This window comes from Myxine glutinosa, chromosome 6 (genome assembly GCF_964187855.1).
Source record: "Myxine glutinosa chromosome 6, kmMyxGlut1.1, whole genome shotgun sequence".
NCBI lineage: Eukaryota > Metazoa > Chordata > Myxini > Myxiniformes > Myxinidae > Myxine > Myxine glutinosa.
Genome location: NC_136266.1, coordinates 10,327,252 through 10,351,670, shown reverse-complemented (window position 1 = coordinate 10,351,670; position 24,419 = coordinate 10,327,252). Strand labels below are relative to the sequence as shown.

The window sequence follows — 24,419 nt, the reverse complement described above, 5'->3', positions numbered from 1 at the left end:
GATTTGAATTGATTTAAGATTTGAAATATTTAAAATGATTTGAAATGATTTTAAGATTTGAAATAATTAAAATGATTTGAAATTATTTTAAGATTTGAAATATATAAAATGATTTGTAATGATTTTAAGATTTGAAATATTTAAAATGATTTGAAAATGATTTGATTTGCGTGCATTTAAAACGTGCATTTAAAATGATTTGAAATGATTTTAAGATTTGAAATATTTAAAATGATTTGAAATGATTTTAAGATTTGAAATATTTAAAATGATTTGAAATTATTTAAGATTTGAAATATTTAAAATAATTTGGAATGATTTTAAGATTTGAAATATTTAAAATGATTTGGAATGATTTTAAGATTTGAAATATTTAAAATGATTTGAAATGATTTTAAGATTTGAAATATTTAAAATGATTTGAAATGATTTTAAGATTTGAAATATTTAAAATGATTTGAAATGATTTTTAGATTCGAAATATTTAAAATGATTTGAAGTGATTTTAAGATTTGAAATATTTAAAATGATTTGAAGTGATTTTAAGACTTGAAATATTTGAAATGATTGGAAATGATTTTAAGATTTGAAACATTTAAAATGATTTGAAATGATTTTAATATTTGAAATATTTAAAATTATTTGAAATGATTTTAAGATTTGAAATATTTAAAATGATTTGAAATGATTTTGAGATTTGAAATATTTAAAATAATTTGAAATGATTTTAAGATTCGAAATATTTAAAATGATTTGAAATGATTTTAAGATTTGAAATATTTAAAATGATTTGAAATGATTTTAAGATTTGAAATATTTAAAATGATTTGAAATGATTTTAAGATTTGAAATATTTAAAATGATTTGAAATGATTTTAAGATTTGAAATATTTAAAATGATTTGAAATGATTTTAAGATTTGAAATATTTAAAATAATTTGAAATGATTTTAAGATTTGAAATATTTAAAATGATTTGAAATGATTTTAAGATTTGAAATATTTAAAATGATTTGAAATGATTTTAAGATTTGAAATATTTAAAATGATTTGAAATGATTTTAAGATTTGAAATATTAAAAAATGATTTGAAATGATTTTAAGATTTGAAATATTTAAAATGATTTGCAATTATTTAAGATTTGAAATATTTAAAATGATTTGAAATTATTTAAGATTTGAAATATTTAAAATGATTTGAAATGATTTTAAGGTTTGAAATATTTAAAATGATTTGAAATTATTTAAGATTTGAAATATTTAAAATAACCTCCAGAACAAAGTGTACTATCTTCGAAATAAATAAATAAATATCATCAGCGTGTTCTTTTCACTCCAAGGAATCCCGGACGGTTCCATGTGGGCGAGAAAACGTTTCGAATCGGATTCCACATCCATGTTACTATATTAATGGGATCTATTCCAGTAAATTAAGTGGATCCCTTCGAGTGAAACCAACATGCCAATGGGTCTTTATATATTTACTCGTTTAAAAGAGTGTTCAATCTCGTCTCTTTGCAGGTAATTTTGAATACCGGTATTTCAAATCTCAAGACTTTGGCTTTGGCCTTCTTTTTGTATGTACATGATCGAGGCTCTCAGAGGGAGCTGGACCAGAATAGAATGGAACTAAATGGAAAGGGGACACCAGCAGCAGAGTACAAGTGATTATGAGATCAATGGAGGAGAGAAGGACCCATGGGAGTGAACAAGCTGCAAACAAGATGAATGAACCACAGCAAGAGGAGGAACGGGAAAGTGAGGATGAAACAGAAAAGGAACAGACCAACCGACATCTAACAAACGAAAGGAGGTGAAGGAGAGGGTGGAATATCCCAATACCAATAAAATGGGAGTGTTTGGGAATGGGGCCGTTTGGTGTAGAATAGATTGTGTGTATGGCATGGATGGGGTAGACCTGATTAGGAACAGCTTTCTTGGGATTCATGAGAAAAAGCATGAAATGTTTTTAATTTCGTGATTAAACCATTACCCTGTGACTTAATTGGGTCAATGTCATCGGAAATACAATTAATTATGACGGTCAGCGCTTGAAATGTCGTTCTTCAACCCCCAGAACTGGAGCTCTTTTGCCACAAATAAGCCAATTATACTCTTGAAGTGCAAGGAGATTTTTTTTTATACAGACTCCAAATGGTTTGCATAATTAGTTTTGATGATTTGCAGATTCTAAAACTCACTGATGTACAGATGATGAGAAATAATCGCTTGGCAGATGGAATGAAAGCAAAGTGGTTTGATGTCTCAAAGTTCCATGTGGTCTGCACATTGCTGGCATTTACTTTTGTTTCAGATATTTTTTCAGGGAGGAGGAGAGAGTGGGAGAGAGGGGGATGGAGGGGAATACAGGAGAAGGGGTGAGGGGTGGGGAAAGGGGGAAGAGAGGGAGAGAGGTGGGGGAGGGGGGAGGGCGGGAGTGAGGAAGAATTCACGGTACATATGTGCACATGTAGATCAACTTCACGGTTCATACATGCACATGTAGATCTAATTCACGGTTCATACATGCACATGTAGATCGAATTCACGGTTCAGATGCGCACATGTAGATCTACTTCACGGTTCATACGTGCACATGTAGATCTAATTCACGGTTCATACGTGCACATGTAGATCGACTTCACGGTTCATACGTGCACATGTAGATCTACTTCACCGTTCATACGTGCACATGTAGATCTACTTCACAGTTCATACATGCACATGTAGATCGACTTCATGGTTCATACGTGCACATGTAGATCTATTTCACGGTTCATATGTGCACATGTAGATCTACTTCACGGTTCATATGTGCACATGTAGATCTATTTCACGGTTCATACGTGCACATGTAGATCTAATTCACGGTTCATACGTGCACATGTAGATCTAATTCACGGTTCATACATGCACATGTAGATCTAATTCACGGTTCATACATGCACATGTAGATCTACTTCACGTTTCATATATGCACATGTAGATCTACTTCACGGTTCATACGTGCACATGTAGATCGACTTCATGGTTCATAAGTGCACACGTAGATCTACTTCACGGTTCATATGTGCACATGTAGATCTATTTCACGGTTTATATGTGCACATGTAGATCTATTTCACGGTTCATATGTGCACATGTAGATCTATTTCACGGTTCATATGTGCACATGTAGATCGACTTCACGGTTCATATGTGCACATGTAGATCTACTTCACGATTCATATGTACACATGTGGATCTACTTCATGGTTCATACGTGCACATGTGGATCTACTTCACGGTTCATACGTGCACATGCAGATCTACTTCACGGTTCATATGTGCACATGTAGATCTACTTCACGGTTCATACGTGCACACGTAGATCTACTTCATGGTTCATACGTGCACACGTAGATCTACTTCACGATTCATACGTGCACATGTAGATCTACTTCACGGTTCATACATACACATGTACATCTACTTCACGGTTCATACATGCACATGTGGATCTACTTCACGGTTCATACGTGCACATGTAGATCTACTTCACGGTTCATACGTGCACACATAGATCTACCTCACGGTTCATACATGCACATGCACATCTACTTCACGGTTCATACGTGCACATCTGGATCTACTTCATGGTTCATACGTGCACATATAGATCTACTTCACGGTTCATATGTGCACATGTAGATCTACTTCACGGTTCATACGTGCACACGTAGATCTACTTCATGGTTCATACATGCACACGTAGATCGACTTCACGATTCATACGTGCACATGTAGATCTACTTCACGGTTCATACATGCACATGTACATCTACTTCACGGTTCATACGTGCACATGTGGATCTACTTCACGGTTCGTACGTGCACATGTGGATCTACTTCACGGTTCATACGTGCACATGTAGACCTACTTCACGGTTCATATGTGCACATGTAGATCTACTTCACGGTTCATACGTGCACACGTAGATCTACTTCACGATTCATACGTGCACATGCAGATCCACCTCACGGTTCATACATGTACATGCACATCTACTTCACGGTTCATACGTGCACATGTGGATCTACTTCACGGTTCATACGTGCACATGTAGATCTACTTCACGGTTCATACATGCACATGTACATCTACATCACGGTTCATACGTGCACATGTAGATCTACTTCACGGTTCATACATACACATGTACATCTACTTCATGGTTCATATGTGCATATGTATGTCTACTCATGACTGCAGTAACTAAGAAAGAGACTGAGTCAAGTTTAATAAAATTGTGTAGATTGTGCTGCTGCTAGTCATATTTCATTAAGGAAGGCCTACATTCGTGCTTTGTTTTTCTTTGTTGTTGTTTTTTTCTTGCGGTCACTTCAATAAAAAAAATAGGACCGTCAGTCCTCCAGCTCACCTGGATCAGGAGCAACAGTCACTGAAATCCCCCACAGACTCCCTGAGAACATGATATTTTAAATGCCGTGAACAAACATAGGTACATCATGGGCGATGAAGGTTGTGATCAATCAAGTTTCATTGAAATTGCATGTCGGTGTCCTTTGCCCCCTGGCTTTGGGTGTGGGTGACCTGGAATATCCTAAACAGAAACCTGGAATAGCAGAGGGGGATGCCAGGCATCGTCGGAGGCCTGTATTAGCCCTGACCTTTTATTTATCATTTGTGCTCTCCCTCCATTGTTGAGAGAGAAGCACCAGCTTATCCAAAGTTGAGTGGCATCCAAACTGATTATTAAATATCATGGAATTTGAGTTGAGGATATACTTGATATTGAAGGAGCTGCGCTCCAACGCGAGTCGAAAGAATTGACGCGAGCAAAGACGGAATTCGTCCGAGTTGCTTTATTGAAACAAAACAGCTCAGGTATTCTCACAAAAGCCCGTTTATCCGGCAGCAATATATATACACATTTATGTCGGGAAGTTTGCCCGGCAAAAGCTATACCGGGCATGCCCGTGTGTCAAGGGCGAGCCTTGGAAAGGCGAGTCTGGACCTGCCCGGGCGTGTTTGGCTGCGGCCTGGCAAGTCGAGGCTGGGCGTGCCCGGGCGCTCTGGACGAGCACTGGAAAGGCGAGAGCGGGCATGCCCGGACGCTCTGGGCGAGCCCTGGAAAGGCGATAGCGGGCATGCCCGGACGCTCTGGGCGAGCCCTGGAAAGGCGATAGCGGGCATGCCCGGACGCTCTGGGCGAGCCCTGGAAAGGCGAGAGCGGGCATGCCCGGGAAAGACGAGACCAGGCGTGCCCGGGAGGTTCGGGCGTGCCCGGGAACAGTGAGTCCGGGCATGCCCGGGAGAGGCGCGTCTGGCCATGTTCTGGCCGGTGCAAGGCGATTGTGTGCATCCAGCGGTAACCGCTACAATATCATGATTGATATTACCAGCTTTGATTGATTTGATATAAAATTGATTTTCAGAATCATTGGCATCTCTCGCGATGAAGCTAACTCCAAGGGCCTTTCACTCACTCACCGCAGGCAGGTTGGTGGTCTTTCCGTCTTCCACCGACTCCTCTCTGGCCTTGCCCCCCCAGCTCTCTCTGGGCTCTGTCCCCCAAATATTCCTACAGGTTGCACAAGATCTGCCTGCAACCGTCTTTGTTTTTTTTTTTTTGTTTTTTTGTTTTTTTTGTATACAAGATCGAGGCTCGTGAAAGAGCTAACATTAATCACACAAAAAGACAAACCGACACACAAAACACAAAAAACAAGGGGAGCGGCAGACAAGATGGGGAGAGAGGGGGAAGGACACAAAAGAGAGGGGGAAGAGGGGGAAGGACACAAACACAACATTTGAGAGCAGGGACATCGGGAGGACTTGGGGGGAGGTGGGAGAGGAATAAAACATATGAACACTGCAAGGACTCTGGGGTGAATTACCGGGGGTAGAAAAGATCAAGGTTATTGATGGGGGAAGATAAGAGATGGTGGTGAACAGCTGTTTTAAAGACCTGGAGGGAGGAGTGGGATTGAAGGGAGTGGGGGAGTTTGTTCCAGAGGCGGGAGAAAAGGGGAATGAAAGAGTGAAGGTGAGTAGAGAGCCTAGACTTTGGCAGTTTAACCATAAGAGGGTTGCAGGCAGATCTTGTGCGACCTGAAGGAATATTGGGGGGACAGAGCACAGAGAGAGCTGGGGGAGCAAGGCCGGAGAGGAGTCGGTAGAAGACAGAAAGACCACCAACCTGCCTGCGGTGAGTGAGTGAAAGGCCCTCGGTGTTGACTACATCGCAGGAGATTCCAATGATTCTGAAAGCTTTGGCCTCAACAGCGTGAAGCCGAGCAAGGTGTGAGGCAGGAGCACCAGCCCAGAGGGGGGAACAGTATTCCATTGAGCTGCGGATGAAAGCCTTGTATGTGGTGAGGAGCTCAGGTGTGCCAAGGAAGGACTTCGCACGACGGAGGATGCCCAGTCGGCGACTGGCTTTGGAGGCCAGCTTGGAAATGTGGTTTTCCCAAGAAAGATCATGGCAGATAGTGAGACCCAAAAGCTTAAGCGACAGAACTTCTTGGAGAGGATTGTTGAGAAAGTAGATGGGAGGGTTGTCCAGTCGGTCCTTTCGGAGAGACATTGTAAGAGTGTGAGATTTGTCAGGATTGAAAGACATGTTCCACTTGTTTGACCAGTCTGTGATTTTGTCCAGGTCTGCAGAGAGTGAGGAGGCTGCAGACTGCCGATCTGAGGGATGAGGAATGGAGCGACAGAGAGTAGAGTCGTCAGCAAAGAGATAGAGAGGATTTTCAAGAGAGTCAGAGAGATCATTGATGAAGACCAGAAAAAGCACAGGGCCCAGAACACTACTTTGGGGAACTCCAGCCTGAACAGGAAGAGGAGATGAGAGAAACCCATTCAGGGCCACACGTTGACTACGACCAGAGAGGAAGTCCACCAGCCATGCGTGGAGATTTCCATGGATACCAAAGGAGGAGAGTTTGGTGAGCAGAGCAGGGTGCCAGACCGTATCGAAGGCACGTGAAATGTCAAGGGAGACCGCTCTAATTTCCTGTTTGGCGTTGAGGACCTCCATCCATTGTTGAGAAAGCAGAAGCAGCATGTCCAGAGTAGAGTGACCAGGTCTGAAACCAAATTGATGATCAGAGATCAAGCCATTGGAGAAGAGGAAAGATTTCATATCTGAAGCAATGATGGATTCCATGACTTTGCTGATAATTGGGAGAAGGCTGATTGGTCTGTAGTTGCTGGGATCTGTTTTTGCACCTTTTTTGTGCAAAGCGGTGATGTTGGCTGATTTCCAAGCAGATGGCAGATGACCTTGAGCAAAAGAGAGGGTGAAGAGAACAGAAAGAGGGAGTGAAAGAGCGGAAGAACATGATTTTAGGACCCGTGGGCTGATGCCGTCAGGACCAGTTGCAGAATCAGAGTCGAGGGTTGACAGAAACTTTTCCACCTTGTCAGGAGGAAAGGACACAGAGTCCAGGAGCAGCTGGGTACGACTGGGTACGGTGGGTACAGAGAGGGATGGGTTTGGGACACAAGATTTAGAGGCAAACACAGAGTTGAGGCATTCAGCTTTTTCACGTGCGGAGTCAGCCGTTAAGCCGTTTGTGGTGAGAGAGGGGATGGAGGGGGAACAAACACCAGAAACAGATTTGACCAGTCGCCACCAGGATTTGGAAGAGGGAGACAGATAAGAGAGTTCGGTCTTGAGAATGGTGAGATATTGTTTCCTGGCTCTCCTGAGGGTGGACACACACTTGTTTCGGGCTTTGTGAAAGGAAATGAGATTTCCTTCCGTTGGATTTGCTTTCCAGGAGACGAAAGCAAGTTGTTTCAGGGCAACAGCCTCACCACAAGATTCTGTGTACCATGGACGGGAGGAAGGGTATGACAACTGAAGACGAGATGGTATAAATCTGTGCATGAGAGAGAGCAATTTACTTTGAAAGAATTCCCAGGATGAGTTGATGTCAGAGGCGGTAGAGATGGGAGACCAGTCCAGAAGATTGATGGCTGCTTGAAGACCATGCCAGTTGGCCTGAGTGAAATGCCAGACTCGTCGACGCTGAGGAGGCTCTCTGAGAATGGTCAGAGAGATGTCCACTTTGACAAGCACATGATCAGATGAGCCGATTGGAGCAGAAGAGCAGCAGACATTTTGGTTAAACTCTTATGGTTAAACTGCCAAAATCAAGACTTTCTGCTCACCTTCACTCCTTCATGCCTCTTTTCTCCCACCTCTGGAACAAACTCCCTCACTCTCTTCAATCCCACTCCACCCTCCAGGTCTTTAAAACAACTGTTCACCACCATCTCTTATCTTCCCCCATCCAAAACCTTGATCTTTTCTACCCCCGCTAATTTCACCCCAAATCCTACACTTTTTTGAAATACCAACTTCTGTCCTGGAAGTCCTTGGTCTCCTGTTTTATACCTCTCCCCCCCCCCCCCCTTTCCCACGCCTCCTCCCCCCAGGCCAGGCCGTCTCCCTCCCGCGCTTCTCCCTGCTCTTAGGTGTTGTGTTTGTGTGCTTCCCCTCCTCTCCCCATCTTGTCTTCCTCTCCCTCTTTTTGTATGTTTTGTTTGTCTGGTTGATTTGTTTGTGAAGTAAATGTTAGCTCTTTCACGAGCCTCGATTCAGTGTACAAAAAAAAAAAAACAAAAAAAAAAACGCGTGATTAAGAATTTGTTGTTGTTTACAATTGGAAGTGATGTCATTGCCTGTAGTTGAGAGAATCTGATTTTGCACCCTGATTATGAATACGAGTGAAAATTACTTTCCTTCAAGCAGATCAGAGGTGAAGGATGAGGTGAAGCGAGAAGAGAAAGAAATGAGAACAGCAGAGCAAGCTATCAGGGTATCTAGTCAGTATGACTTTTGATGTTAGGGAAGCATCACAGAATTCCAAACCTGTAGGGAATGGCAGCTCTGGTAGGACAAGGCAAGCCGGGGTAGGTCGTCTCCTCCGGATCTGCAAGACAAAGTACTGACATGAGAGTTTGCACACAAGGCATGAAAATTCTTCCGAACACGCATGTTAGTGTGTCACCTCGTATTCAAAACTTGTCATCCTGCAATAACACTTCTGCCTTCATTTCCATTATAGGCCCCCCAAGAAGAGGAGTGATTAAGGAGTCGAGATCAGTCGGGGACATACTCATACTACGGACGATGAAACGTTGAGAACCTATCGGTCATCCCACCAAGGGTTGCCACCGTGACACAGGAACTCAAGACAGGTATTTGTAACTTGTTCATGGTGCCGGCGATAGCTCGCCGACCTTTCACGAAGGACACCGTGGGATCGTTAACGTCGACAAGCCATTGTCGGCAGACAGGAGGCCCAGTTTAACATCCATCCGAGGGACGCACATTGATGATTCATTGATTCACCTACCTGTGAAGCACCAGGATGATAGGTTATAGCTGGGTTGGGATTCCAACCCATGCTAGACGGCTAAGAGCGACTGTGCGTACCTCTAAACCATCCTGCCAGCCCTATTAATCACAGCTGGTAATAAACATACTCATAATTATAGAGAAGCAAAACCTTCATAGAATAAAAATATACAAAAACTAGAACGGCACTCAGTAGAAAGCATACCTCCACCTGCTTGGCCTTATCACTCAATGGTGAAGAATCACATAAAAAATTAAACAATTCTCCTATCCAAATCCATATTCAGATCGTCACCAAAATCGAAAAGATTCTTCCTTGTCACACACCCAACCTGTCCACCAAGTTTCGTCCGAATCCGTCCACAACTTTTCGAGATATCCTGATATGTATCGTTTTTGGCTTGATCTCCCAATGATGAAGAATCACTTTAAAATTCTAGTATTCTAGGATCCGAATCAGGATCTGCACCAAAATCTAATCATTTCGTCCTTGTGACATACGCGACATCTCTGCCAAATTTCGTCCGAATCCGTCCACAACTTTTTGAGATATTTTGTTCACAAAAAACAAACAGACAAACAGACAGGGGTGAAAACATAACCTCCATCCACCTTTGGTGGTGGAGGTAATAAAATATTGAGAAATATAATATTGAGAAAAATATCCAAAACCATAATCTCCCCAGCCCTCTCTATTCCACAGATCAGATCTCCCGATGTCCCTGTTCTCTACTGTTGTTGTGCTTGTGTGCTTCCCTCTCTCTCCCAATCTTGTCTCCCGCTCCTTTATTGTACGTCGCACCTTTCCTATGGCATCTTCAGGCACTGCATAACACCGAAGGGGGCTCGGCAATGACGCACGCTGAAAGGGAGGACTCAGTTTTCACTCCGGTTGTTGTACACCGCCCCTTTCCTATGTCATCTCCAGGCACTGCAAAAGGTCATTGCCGGGCACCGAAGGGGGCTCGGCAATGACGCACGCTGAAAGAGAGTACTCAGTTTTCACTCTGGTTGTTGTACACCGCCCCTTTCCTATGTCATCTCCAGGCACTGCAAAAGGTCATTGCCGGGCACCGAAGGGGGCTCGGCAATGACGCACGCTGAAAGGGAGTACTCAGTTTTCACTCCGGTTGTTGTACACCGCCCCTTTCCTATGTCATCTCCAGGCACTGCAAAAGGTCATAGCCGGGCACCGAAGGGGGCTCGGCAATGAGAAGGGGGCTCGGCAATGACGCACGCTGAAAGGGAATACTCAGTTTTCACTCCGGTTGTTTGTTTGTTTGTTTGTCCGGCCGATATCTCCACCATCCTTTGAGCTAGGAAGCGGAAATTTCGGCACAATAGTGAGCAAGTACTTTGTCAAAAACTGTATGTTTTGTTTTTTGATGAATCAATTAATTGATGAGTTATTTAATTATTATCGATTAATTGAGTACTTATTTATTTATTTTATTTTCTGGGCAGCATTATCTCAGGCACCTTTTGGCTTAGGAAGATGATATTTGGACATGACAATGACCAAGTGATTTGGCTGTAAAGGCTATTTTTGATTTATTGATTAATCAATGAATCAATTAATGATTTAATTATTCAATGAACTGCTTAATTAATTATTATTTTTAAAGTTACAGATTCTGATGAAATGGTGGTGGTTTCGGTAAACTATTAGCCAATTGATGTTATTTAATTATTTTATGATTACTATTTATTTATTTTCATTATTAATCATTTATTTATTTTCTTTCTCATCTGGGCAATATCTCAGGCACCTTTTGAGCGAGGAAGCTAATATTTGGACACGACAATGACCAAGTGATTTGGCTCTAAAGGATATTTTTGATTTATTGATTAATCAATTAGTTGATTAATTATTTATTGATTAATTAATTAATTTTTATTTTCGATTAATGGTTTATTTATTATTTTTCAAAAAGTTACAGCTTCGGATGAAGCACTAGTGGTTTAGGTATGCTATTAGCTAATTGATTTAGTAAATATTTTATGATAATTATTTATTGATTTTAATTATGCAATTAATTAATGAATTATTGTACACCTCTCCCTCCCAATACAGTCTCTATGAGCTGCACGGCGGTATTGCCAGAGGCGCCCCGGAAATGCCGCGCTGGAGGATATTAATTTATTTGGCATGGGGGCGGTGTACTTTGAATGTATCTGAACTTGTATATTTTTCTTTAAAAATGGTTTTCTCTGCAACTGGTTGTCCAATCGATGCGAAACTTTAAACATAGGAGGCACTCCCCATGGAGAATATTTTATCGCTAACTCTGATGTCGTAGGTCACATGGTATGGCACACATATTGGATTAAAGGGAAAATTTGGGATATCAAAACGAAACCACTCAATGAAAAAAAATTGAAACTTGGCATTTGTCATCAACTCCGCATGTGGTATATATCTATCTATAATTCCAGTAATCTCTGTGTGTATGTGTGTGTGTATGTGTGTGTGTATGTGTGTGTGTCTGTGTGTTTGTCTGTGACCGCTGTTTCTCGACAACCACGGGTCCGATATACTTGAAACTTGCCAGGTATATTGCTGGGGACCCGAGGATGTGCCTTTTCAAGGTTTGAAATTAATCGGACAAGTGGTTCCCAAGGTATGGTCACCGTACTCGCAAGCCGTTCGCTTTGGCTTTGCGAATGGACCAAACCATTTCATGTAAATAGAGGGGGGGGTTCTACCGTACTCGCAAGCCGTTCGCTTTGGCTTTGCGAATGGACCAAACCATTTCATGTAAATAGAGGGGGGGGGGATATAATTTTAGATATATATATAGTACGGGCACGCCCTAGTAGTGATAACGATGATGTCATGGGTGAAGTGTTATCCCAGACATGATTGGTTGAATTGAAATCCTTATACAAAAATCAGAAACTTTAAATATCTGTTCTATGACCTGATGTGAGTAAATAATTAAATTAATGATGGTATAGGACACATGGTATGGCAGCCATATTGGATTCAAGGGAAAAAATTGGACATTATTTTCTCTGAAACTGCTCAATGAAAAAAAAAAAAACTTGGCATATGTCAACTTCAACATATGTCATCGGTGAAGGGATTTCAGCCATAATTGGTTGAATTGAAATGCTGATCCAAAAAAAATCTGAAACTTCATATATCTGATCTATGACCCAATGTGAGTGAAGAATTTAATTTATGACATTCATAACCCATGCCAAGAAACTATGTGACATAATGGGGAGCATGGATGATATGGGTATGCAGGCCGTAACAGTAGTGTGTTCAGTTAATGATGGTATTTTTGTTCAGAATGAATGCGCGAGGCGACACTATGCGCTCTAATAGTATCGTTCTTGTTCAATTGTATTATGAAAGCGTATGGTTTGGGCCTGTCTTTATAAAATAATGGTTGGGCAATCATATCAACATATAGTGTACAGTACATGCACGTACGGGCACGTCCTAGTACCTTTAATCAGAATCCTGAACACCTGTCCTTGTGTTTCTTCAAAACATCTCAACAATTGCTTGATTTGAAACAATTGCATCTCAATATTAACCTCCCAGCCCCACCCCAAACGCATGCCTCACCCTCTCACCCCTCCACACCTACGCCCCCGCCCTCTCCCCAAAGCGCCAACACCCCCTCTTCAAACTCTCTGCTCTCCCACCCCATTAACTGCATACAACGATAAAATAAAATAGCGACAAAAATTCGTTAGTAATATTTCGCAATACCTGATGTATAATTAACCTAATAATACAAGTAATAAAAACATATTTTTAAATGCAAAAGGATGTCGGGATGTTACTCCAAAAAGTATGGAAACAAGGTCGGGATGATCACAGTAAATTATCATGTGAAACCATCCCTATATCCTTCTTTGAATAATGATTTTCCCTAGAAAAAGACACTGTGTGTGTGCGGGTGTGTGTGTGTGTGTGTGTGTGTGTGTTCGTTTGTGTGAGTGTGCGTTCGTGTGTGCGTTCGTATTTGTGTGTGTGTGTTCGTATGTGTTCGTGCGTGTGTTCATGTGCGTTCGTTTGTGTTCGTGTGTGTGTGTGTTCGTGTGTGTGTGTGTGTGTGTGTGTGTGGGTTCGTGTGTGTGTGTGTGTGTGTGTTCATATGTGTTCGTGCGCGTTCGTTTGTGTTCGTGTGTGTGTGTGTTCGTGTGTGTGTGTGTGTGTGTGTGTGGGGGGGTTCGTGTGTGTGTGTGTGTGTGTGCGGGTGTGTGTGTGTGTGTGTGTGTTCGTTTGTGTGAGTGTGCGTTCGTGTGTGCGTTCGTGTTTGTGTGTGTGTGTGTTCGTATGTGTTCGTGCGTGTGTTCATGTGCGTTCGTTTGTGTTCGTGTGTGTGTGTGTTCGTGTGTGTGTGTGTGTGTGTGTGTGTGGGTTCGTGTGTGTGTGTGTGTGTGTGTGTGTGTGTGTGTGTGCGCTCGCTTGATAAAACTCTGTCGTTTCGAGGGACAATCATTATATTATTCAAGGAAAAATGTCGAGATGGTTTTCACGTGATGATTTATTGTGATAGTAAAGGAAACATATGAAAATCTGTTAACTAAATTGTTACCAAAAAATTTCTTCACCAATATGTTTGTAAAGGTGTGTAATAACATGTGTTAAAATGTTGAAGGTCAACTCCCGTGGGAAACCCAGAAAAAAAGCTGTTGAATTCGGGTACCGAAAAATTATTTTCGAGAATTTTTATTTTTTTAAATCGGCCCTTAAGTAACTTATGAGGGGTCAAATAAGGGTTTTTCATGATTCTGAGTTGATTGTTAACATTTATATTTCACCACAGACACTCCTTTGTGGAAAAATAATTTCTAAATATATCTCATTTTCTACTTTGCAGGACATGGAGTCTAGCAATATGGATGAAGACGTTACTCCACCTGTGCTCAATTGCTTCATCTGTGCACGCTCGGATACACCAGCTGAAAGGCTCATACAGGCAACTCCAAAGGGATACTCAACTTTATTGAAACAAGCAGAAACTGTCGAAAATGTTACTGTTGTGGAACGTATGAAGGAGGCTCAAAAGGAAGGAAAACTGAGGTACCACCAGAAGTGTAAAAATGATCTGTACAACAACTTTGTTGCAACCACCAAGAAGTCAGCTCAAGCATCAAAGGCAGAGAAAGAGTCATCAAAGTTGAAGAGAAGACGCACTACTTGTGAGTTCAGTTCATCAACTGGCTGCAGTTCTAGAAGATCACAGTCAGTTGACCTCCTGTATAAGGATGTATGCATTCTTTGCAACCAACCAGCCCAGCTCTACAAAAATAATCCAGCACAAGCTAGAAAGAAATACAGAGTGCCAGATAATTTGACTGCAGATACACTGAAGGCAAGCTTGCTGAAGACAGCACGGAGTCGCGGGGATGACTGGGGCACTGAAGTCACTGGACGCCTGGAAGGGATCAACGACTTGGTAGCAGAAGAAACACTGTACCATTTGCGATGCAAACTTATGTTTGCGAGAGGTGACAGTTTGTCCAAGACTGATGAGGAAGGAAAAAGGAAGAGAGGACAGAGGAGTATTGATGAGGAGCGAGAGGCAGTTTTTATTGAATTCTGCGAATGGTTAGACTCAGAATTAGAGCATGGGGTAATGAACATGGACCAAGTCCATGAAAAGCTGCAGGAGTTTGATCAGTCACCAGAGAAGAGCCTTTCTTATTCAAAGCATTGGCTAAAGATAAAACTTCTAGAGAAATACGAAGACACCTTGTATTACACAACACAGGAAAGAAGGGCAGATGTACTCTGTCTCAAAGATGGCACCGACAATATTCTGCGAGAGCATCATGCTAATCTTGACCATGGAGATGAGAAGACTCAGATCATAAAGACGGCACTCAACTTCATATCCAATGATATTGCCTTGATTGATTTAGGTCCAAAGTCATACCCCACCACACACAGTATGACTGACATCGATAGTCAGCTGACACTTGTTCCTGCAAGCCTTCAGATGTTCTTGAGACCGATTGTCAAGACAGACGAAAGAGTTGCCGTTTGGGGGCAGAATTTTATTAAGGCCTGTCGACCTCGGTCTGGAGTATTGCCACACCAAATGGGGCTTGCCATACAACTTGATCATAGATTTGGGTCAAAATGGATGCTCAACAAGTTCCACCGGCTGGGATACACTGAGTCTTACACGGAGACACAAAACTACAAATACTGCTTCCTTAATAGTAGGAGTGGAGATGATGTTCCAGATACTTCTGGCACTCTTGACACCATTGTGGAGGAAACCGATGAACAGATCAATGATGAGGTTGCGGTTGATGCTGCGCTTGAGGATCAATCAGTGATGACAGCCAAAGTGCCAGCCAGTGAAAGTGAATTGTCAAGTAATGATCAGGTGGTCTTTATGGAGGTTGGGGAAACAAACAATGCAGTCACTCAGTTTGTTGGAGACAATATAGATTTAAACATTGTCTCTATTCACGGAAACACTCCCTTTCACTCAATGGGTTGGATCGAAGTCACCTCTCCGGCACCACCGTTGCCAGATCCACAGACAACAGCAGCTTTCCCCCGGGTGAAGTTGAAGGCACTCGACAAAGCTAAGATCCTGAGAGGAACTGAAGTAAAGATTATTCCATTTACGAACAGGAAACAGATAGGAACGAACGCGATCATGTTTCTCCCCCTCGCTGAGCTTTCCTCCTCCCTGGCTCATGATCAGCCACTCCTCACTCCAGGTGACACACTCTGGGCAGCGGGGTGGGTGATCAAAGCCAACGATCCTGAGTTCCCACACTCCAACTGGAATGGCTGGATGAAGAGAATCCATGCTAATGATGCAAAGCAGAGCACACAGATCGACCCCAGTGACTATGGATGGACAATAGGTGTGCATGGGTATGAGCCAGTTCCAACACTGGACCCCACGGCTCCTGAGGAGCTATTGCAGTTCACGAGCTGTAATTGTCATGGAGATTGCAGCAACCGGCGATGCAGCTGCAAGAAGAATGGGGTCACGTGCATCTCGGCCTGTGGAGTCTGTAATGGCATTACATGCAGAAACTGCAGTCATGATGTTGTTGAGTCTGAAGAAGACATAGACAATGACTGTTGAAACTTCTGACATTGTGAATGAGAAATAACTCTCGAGTATTATATATGTATGTGAAATAAAAGCTACTTTGTGTGTAAATGTAAAAGTGAAAATATAAATGTTAACAATCAACTCAGAATCATGAAAAACCCTTATTTGACCCCTCATAAGTTACTTAAGGGCCGATTAAAAAAAATAAAAATTCTCGAAAATAATTTTTCGGTACCCGAATTCAACAGCTTTTTTTCTGGGTTTCCCACGGGAGTTGAACTTCAACATTTTAACACATGTTATTACACACCTTTACAAACATATTGGTGAAGAAATGTTTTGGTAACAATTTAGTTAACAGATTTGTGAAATATCTCATAAAATGCCCTTACTATGATCATTCCGACCTTTACATACTTTTTTGAGTAACATCCCTTTGAGTTTTTACCTCTGCCACCAAACGTGGGCAGAGGTTATATTTTCACCCCTGTTTGCTTACGCCTTTCTCTATCTGTCAGTCTGTTTATCTGTCTGTGAACAGGATATCTCAACATGCGAATTGGGTGGAGCGGTTTTTTTTTTCTTTTTTTCTTCTGGATACAAGATCGAGGCTCGTGTAAGAGCTAACATTAATGACAAAAAAAAAACGGACACATCAGTCATAATAAAGGGAGCGGGAGAGAAGATTGGGAGAGAGGGGGAAGCACACAAAAATGTGACAAGTGACATGTTGGGAATGTGACAAGGAAGAAATGATTAGATTTTGGTGAAGATTCGAATCCGGATCAGAGAATTTTGTAAATGACACTTCAAAACTTGGTGGATGAGTTGGGTTAGTGACAATAAGAAGCCGATTTGATTTTGGTTCAGGTCCTGATCCAAATATGACCTATCAGTAGGAGAGTTATTTCTCATTCACAATGTCAGAAGTTTCAACAGTCATTGTCTATGTCTTCTTCAGACTCAACAACATCATGACTGCAGTTTCTGCATGTAATGCCATTACAGACTCCACAGGCCGAGATGCACGTGACCCCATTCTTCTTGCAGCTGCATCGCCGGTTGCTGCAATCTCCATGACAATTACAGCTCGTGAACTGCAATAGCTCCTCAGGAGCCGTGGGGTCCAGTGTTGGAACTGGCTCATACCCATGCACACCTATTGTCCATCCATAGTCACTGGGGTCGATCTGTGTGCTCTGCTTTGCATCATTAATGAGGAGATGTGGAGATGTAGGAGTGGAGATGGCCTGTCGACTGGATTCTCTTCATCCAGCCATTCCAGTTGGAGTGTGGGAACTCAGGATCGTTGGCTTTGATCACCCACCCCACTGCCCAGAGTGTGTCACCTGGAGTGAGGAGTGGCTGATCATGAGCCAGGGAGGAGGAAAGCTCAGCGAGGGGGAGAAACATGATCGCGTTCGTTCCTATCTGTTTCCTGTTCGTAAATGGAATAATCTTTACTTCAGTTCCTCTGGTGTTGGGCTAGCGGCTAGGGTGCCGGCTTAGGATCCTAGGATCCTGGGTTCGAATCTCGGTCGATCGCCGAATTAATGCCAGGGGGGTTGACTCAGCCTGTCATCCTTCCGAGGTCGGCTAATAGAGTACCAGTTCACTGGTAATTCCCTGTTTGTCGTTGAAGGCGGCAAAAAGGGTTGGCGTCAGGAAGGGCATCCGGCCGTAAAACATTGCTTCAAAAAGGGGACCCAAAAAACAACAACTACCACGGTCCCCGAAAAGGCCAACCCCCGCTTTGCGGGGAAAAATGGCCTCTAAACGGTGGTAGTAGGATACAAAACGTAAACTGTCCTGGTGGAGGTATGCGCTCTACCAAGTGCCGTTCCAGTTCATAAATGTTGCAGTCCAAAGTGTATACACGTACTCACGTTGTAATTGTACAGTACTGTACATACTTTATAGACGATCTAACATTTTAAATAGTATTTACCGTCAAATGTGCCTTGCGGCCCTGCCCCATGAGGCTGATTGATTCATCCTGCCCACACCTCTTTGCACAATGTGTAAATGTGCAGTTACGCCTACTTTTCGTGGAATCCTTTCAAGTTATGAAAATTAGAGGTTACATGGAGCTTCCCATTGTAAAATGTAGTAGATCCCATTGTAATTGTAAAATTTTTCCCATTGTAAACTTTTTAGAAATTAATTGTTGACTCCAATCAAGTTGCAGAGACATCTGAAGGATGATCAAAGGAAGTTGGATGCACCTGAGCTCAATTTGGAGTGTCATAGCAAAGGGGCTGAATACTTATTAAATCAAGACATTTCAGCTTTTCATTTTTAATTATTTTGTAAGTAATTCGAAAAAAAAAATTCCACTTTGACATTATGGGGTATTATGTGTAGATCAGTCACAAAAAATCCCAATTTAATCCATTTTATAATCACAATAACAATTGCTTCGCTGACGGGTTCAATCAAAAGACAGAGACGTTGGCGTCTCCAAACACCACCCCAGCCACTCTCACCCCAACCACCTGTTCACCCCAACCTCCCCTCCCAACACCCCTCACCCCAAAACCCCCTCCCCACCTCCTCTACCAATCTCCCACTCCCTCACCCCAGCTGCACGTCCCTTTCTGCAAGCAATGTTTCCCTCACACGAGGACCCCGGCTCCCTCTGGATATTATTTTCCCCACTTTCAGTTGTAATTGTACCCAGAGTTTGTGACTTAAAACATGTGACCACGCTTAAGGAAACAAAGAAAGTGAGAAAGAGAGACAATAGCGTATGTATACGTATGTGTGTATGTATATATATATATATATATATACTGTCACGTGAAAAAGTAAGTACACCCCATGTAAAGTTTTGACTTTTTCAACATATTTCAACATACAGCTATTTGATCTTCATTTCAACAATATTGATAGATAAAGGTGATATAATATAACAAATATCATGAAACATTTACATGTTGTAGTCCGGCGGCTGGCTGCAGGCGCGAATCCGCGCCATCTTGTGTGCTTCCCACGCGGGGTGGTTATACCACGGATACGACCATCAAACTCCTAAAAGCCTCGTAGACCAGAGCTGAGTGCCGGCCGATACAAACACAAAGAACATTATATTATTTCTTTTTCATTCCCTTGTGTTGTATACGATACTCAATCTCAGCGCGGGAAGATTCAACTCGACCCTCGTCGGTCTTCTTTTCATCGTCATCAGCTAAACAAGCGAGGAAAGGACAAGACAAGGCTTCCTGAGGCTCGTTTGCACGACATGCTTGAGGCCTCCTTTCCTGCTTCCTGAGGCTCGTTTGTACGACGTGCTTGAGGCCTCCTTTCCTGCTTCCTGAGGCTCGTTTGCACGACGTGCTTGAGGCCTCCTTTCCTGCTTCCTGAGCCTCGTTTGCACGACGTGCTTGAGGCCTCCTTTCCTGCTTCCTGAGGTTCGTTTGCACGACGTGCTTGAGGCCTCCTTTCCTGCTTCCTGCGGCTCGTTTGCACGACGTGCTTGAGGCCTCCTTTCCTGCTTCCTGAGGCTCGTTTGCACGACGTGCTTGAGGCGTCCTTTCCTACTTCCTGAGGCTCGTTTGCACGACGTGCTCGAGGCCTTCTTTCCTGCTTCCTGAGGCTCGTTTGCACGACGTGCTCGAGGCCTCCTTTCCTGCTTCCTGAGGCTCGTTTGCATGACGTGCTCGAGGCCTCCTTTCCTGCTTCCTGAGGCTCGTTTGCATGACGTGCTCGAGGCCTCCTTTCCTGCTTCCTGAGGCTCGTTTGCACAACGTGTTCGAGGCCTCCTTTCCTGCTTCCTGAGGCTCGTTTGCACGACGTGCTTGAGGCCTCCTTTCCTGCTTCCTGAGGCTCGTTTGCACGACGTGCTTGAGGGCTCCGAGTGCTTCTGCTCACTGAGGATCTCACCTTCGAAAGTGTTGCGTTTACATTCTGTACGCCTGGCCATCTTAGCTGCTTAACGTGCAGTGTAAACGAACCTTTTCTTTGTTATCAATGGTGATCTCAAGCTTGTGGAGGAGCTTGAATGTGTAGTGTATTTGGGAGGACGTCATCCTTGTGCTTTTACATGAATTACAATGACTTGGACCGGTGTGTACGGTGTGTACCCTGGTTAGAATAGGTACACCGTATCCCTGCGTGTCGTAAGAGGCGACTAAGAGGGTTGGCGTCAGGAAGGGCATCCGGCCATAAAAACATTGCCTCAAAAAGAGAACCATGACAATTACAACTACATGTGGGCAGGGTACAGCCCGAAGTGGAGATCGGTTTCTGAGGTTTGGGACATGGAATGTAGGGACAATGACAGGGAGATCAGGAGAAGTGGTGGAAGTATTGGTCAGAAGAAGAGTGGACATATGTTGTGTGCAAGAGACTAGATGGAAGGGAAGTGGTGTGAGAATGGTGAAGGGTAGGCAGGGACAGAAATACAAGTTTGTGTGGCAAGGGTGCCCAGAGGGCGTGAATGGTGTTGGTGTCCTGTTTTCTGAGGAGGTTGTAGACAGTGTGGTGAGTGTGACGAGAGTGAGTGAAAGGTTGATGATGGTGAAAATGATGATTGGAAAGCTCTTGGTGAACGTCATCTCGGGATATGCTCGGCAGGTTGGTCGGAGCGATGAAGAGAAGGACAGGTTCTGGTGTGCGATAGAGAAGCTGATGGAAAACGTGAAAGATGAGGAAGTTGTTGTGGTAGGAGGAGACATAAATGGACATGTGGGAAGGAGTATGGACGGTTTTGAGGTTGTTCATGGGGGTTACGGATATGGTGTGAGAAATGGAGAAGGTGAAAGGATTTTGGAGTTTGCTGATGGAGCTGATTTGTTATACTCAGTTCCAGAAAGGGGATAATAAGCTTGTTACATACACGTCAGGTGGGTCGACGACAACCATTGACTACCTGATGGTGCGTAGGCGAGATAGGGGGCACCTCCGAGACACAAAGGTGATCCCGGGGGAGGAGGCTGTTTCACAGCACCACTTGGTTGTCTGCGACATAAGGGTGAAAGGTGCGAGGAGAGCTTGGCGGGTGAAGTACCAACCGAGAATGAAGTTGTGGAGGTTGAAAGAGGTGACAGTAAGAGAGGCATTAAAAGAGAGGCTGAGTATGGTAGAGGATGATGTGGTTGAGCTTGAACGTCGTTGGATGTCAATGAAAGATAGTCGGTTGGGAGCCGTTGGTGAGGTATGTGGATGGACAAAAGGACCACCGAGGCACTCGGAAACATGGTGGTGGGATGATGAAGTTGGAAAGAGGATTGACGAGAAAAGGAAAAAGTTCAAGGAGTGGCAGAAGGCGAAGGGTACGGCAGGAGAAAAAGCAGAGCACGAAAGTTATAAGGCAGCCAAGAAGGCTGCAAAGAAAGAGGGAGCAAAGGTGCAGGAGGCATGCAGGAAAATGTTCGGAGAACGCTTGGATTCGGAAGAGGGTCAGAGAGCGGTATTCAGGATTGCAAAGCAGATAGCGAAAGAGAGGTGTGATGTGATGGGGGTGAGTTGCTTGAAGGGTGAAGTGGGACAAATCGTTGTGGACCAGATGGAATTAAAGGAAGATGGAAAAGATATATGGAAATGCTGTTGAATACAGAGAATGAATGGGATGGCAACATAGAGAGTAACCCAGTTTTCGGACCGGCAGAGAAGATAACAGAGAAGGAAGTTGAGGAAGCGATAAATGACTCTCTGCTCACCTTCACTCCTTCATTCCTCTTTTCTCCCACCTCTGGAACAAACTCCCTCACTCTCTTCAATCCCACTCCACCCTCCAGGTCTTTAAAACAGCTGTTCACCACCATCTCTCATCTTCCCCCATCCAAAACCTTGATCTTTTCTACCCCCGGTAATTTCACCCCAATTCCACTTTTTTGAAATACCAACTTCTGTCCTGGAAGTCCTTGGTGTCCTTGTGTTTTATACTTCTCCCTCCCCCCCCCCCCTTCCCACGCCTCCGCCCCCCAAGCCCTTTCCCTTCCACACATCTCCCTGCTCTCAAATGTTGTGTTTGTGTGCTTCCCCTTCTCTCCCCATCTTGTTTTTCCGCTCCCTCTTTTTATATATTTTGTTTGTCTGGTTGGTTTGTTTGTGAAGTAAATGTTAGCTCTTTCATGAGCCTCGATTCAGTATACAAAAAAAAAGAAAAAAAAAAAAAGCAATGAAGAGTAGAAAAGCGGGAGGGCCGACGGGAGTTGTGGGAGATATGTTGAAGGCAGCAGGAAGTTGGGTGTGAAGAGAATGGCACAGATCTTTAATCTGGCGGTGAAAGAAGGTCGCATTCCAGTGGATTGGGAACTGAGTACCCTCGTCCCTCTATACAAGGGGAAAGGTGACCCTCTGGAGTGTGGCTCGTACCGAGCGATAAAGTTATTGGAGCATGGAATGAAGGTATTGGAAAGGGTGTTGGAGAGGAGGATAAGGAAGAAGGTGAAGATCGACGAAATGCAGTTTGGATTTATGCCAGGAAGAGGAACGACAGACGTGCTCTTTATTGTGAGGCAGTTGCAGGAGAAGTACATGGAGAAGAGGAAGAAGTTGTTTCTTGGGTTTGTTGATCTGGAGAAAGCATTCGATAGGGTTCCACGCGAAGTATTGACATGGGCAATGAGGAAGTTAGGAGTGGAGGAATGGTTGATCAGAGTTGTGATGGCAATGTACAAAAGAGCGCGCACAGCTCTAAGGACGAAGGACGGGAACAGTGGTGAGTTTGAGGTGGGGGTGGGAGTGCATCAGGGGTCGGTACTAAGTCCACTACTATTTGTAGCTGTGATGTTGGTGCTGGCTCAGAACGTAAAGGAGGGTTTACCATGGGAGTTGTTGTATGCAGATGATCTGGTGTTGATTGCGGAAAGTATGGATGGACTGAAGGAAAAGATGAACAAGTGGAAGGAATGTATGGAGACAAAAGGTCTGAAGGTGAATATAGGAAAGACGAAGGTGATGGCAAGTGGTAAAGCATGTGGTGAGGTGGAAAGACCTGGGAAGTGGCCCTGTGCTGTGTGTAGGAAGGGTGTCGGAGTGAACTCCATTCAATGTACAATGTGCGCTGAGTGGGTTCATCAATAATGTAGTGGTCTGAGAGGGTCATTAACCAGCGTGGCAGATACATTCAAGTGTAAGGTGTGCACAGAGGGAGCTGCAGATGGAGGAAATGTTGAGTTGGATCTTGGAGACGGCGTGAAGCTGGAAGGTGTGAAAACATTTTGCTACCTCAGAGACATGCTGAATGGAGAAGGTGGATCAGACTCGGCAACGGTTGCTCGAGTGAGATGTGTATGGAAGAAGTTTCGGGAACTGAGTGGCGTGCTGATGAGGAGGGGAGTGTCGTTGAAGCTGAAGGGAAAGGTGTATGCTGCATGTGTGAGAAGTGTTATGATTTATGGGAGCGAGGCATGGGTAATGAACGTAGAGCAGCAACGAAGGTTGGAAAGGGTGGAAATGCGAATGGTTCGGTGGATGTGCGGAGTATCGTTGAGAGAGAGGAAGACAAATGATGAATTGCGAAAGATGATGGGAATAGAGCCTGTGATGGATGCTGTGAAGAGGAACAGGTTGAGATGGTTTGGTCATGTGTTGAGGAAGGATGAAAGTGACTGGTTGAGAAGAGTGATGGAAATGAATGTAGAGGGAAGTAGAAGACGGGGAAGACCGAGAAAGACTTGGCTAAAGCTGGTGGAAGAAGAAATGCGGGCAGGGGGGTTAAGAAGGGGAGATGCAGAAAATAGGGCAAAATGGAGAAGATTGTCACGGGGACCGCAAGGCTAACCCCCGCTCTAGCAGGGAAAATGGCCTTAAAATGCATGTTGTTGTTGTTGTTGTTGAGCATCTCGTTAATCATCTTCAAAAAGGTCGTCATAACACACACAAACACCCAGTTTTCATCCTTGCAATCTGTTGGAGGTCCAGGTGTATGCATGCAAAGTTTAGGGCCGATCGGTTTCATGGTTTTGGAGTTATGGAGACAGACGGACGGACGGACACTGCCTTTCATCATTATGGATTAGTGCTGTGACGATTAGGAAATTTGA

General features: G+C 43.6%; 1 protein-coding gene across 3 annotated transcripts in view; it reads right to left on the bottom strand.

Annotated features, from left to right (window-relative positions):
* LOC137429576 (uncharacterized) overlaps nucleotides 1-24,419 on the bottom strand; it is a 95,695-nt gene that overhangs the window by 52,220 nt on the left and 19,056 nt on the right. For all 3 annotated transcript variants that reach the window (XM_068119591.2, XM_068119592.2, XM_068119594.2), the window contains exon 2: nucleotides 8,888-8,948. In XM_068119591.2, coding sequence (XP_067975692.2) covers nucleotides 8,888-8,948 — 61 coding nt within the window. The remainder of the gene's footprint in view (nucleotides 1-8,887; nucleotides 8,949-24,419) is intronic.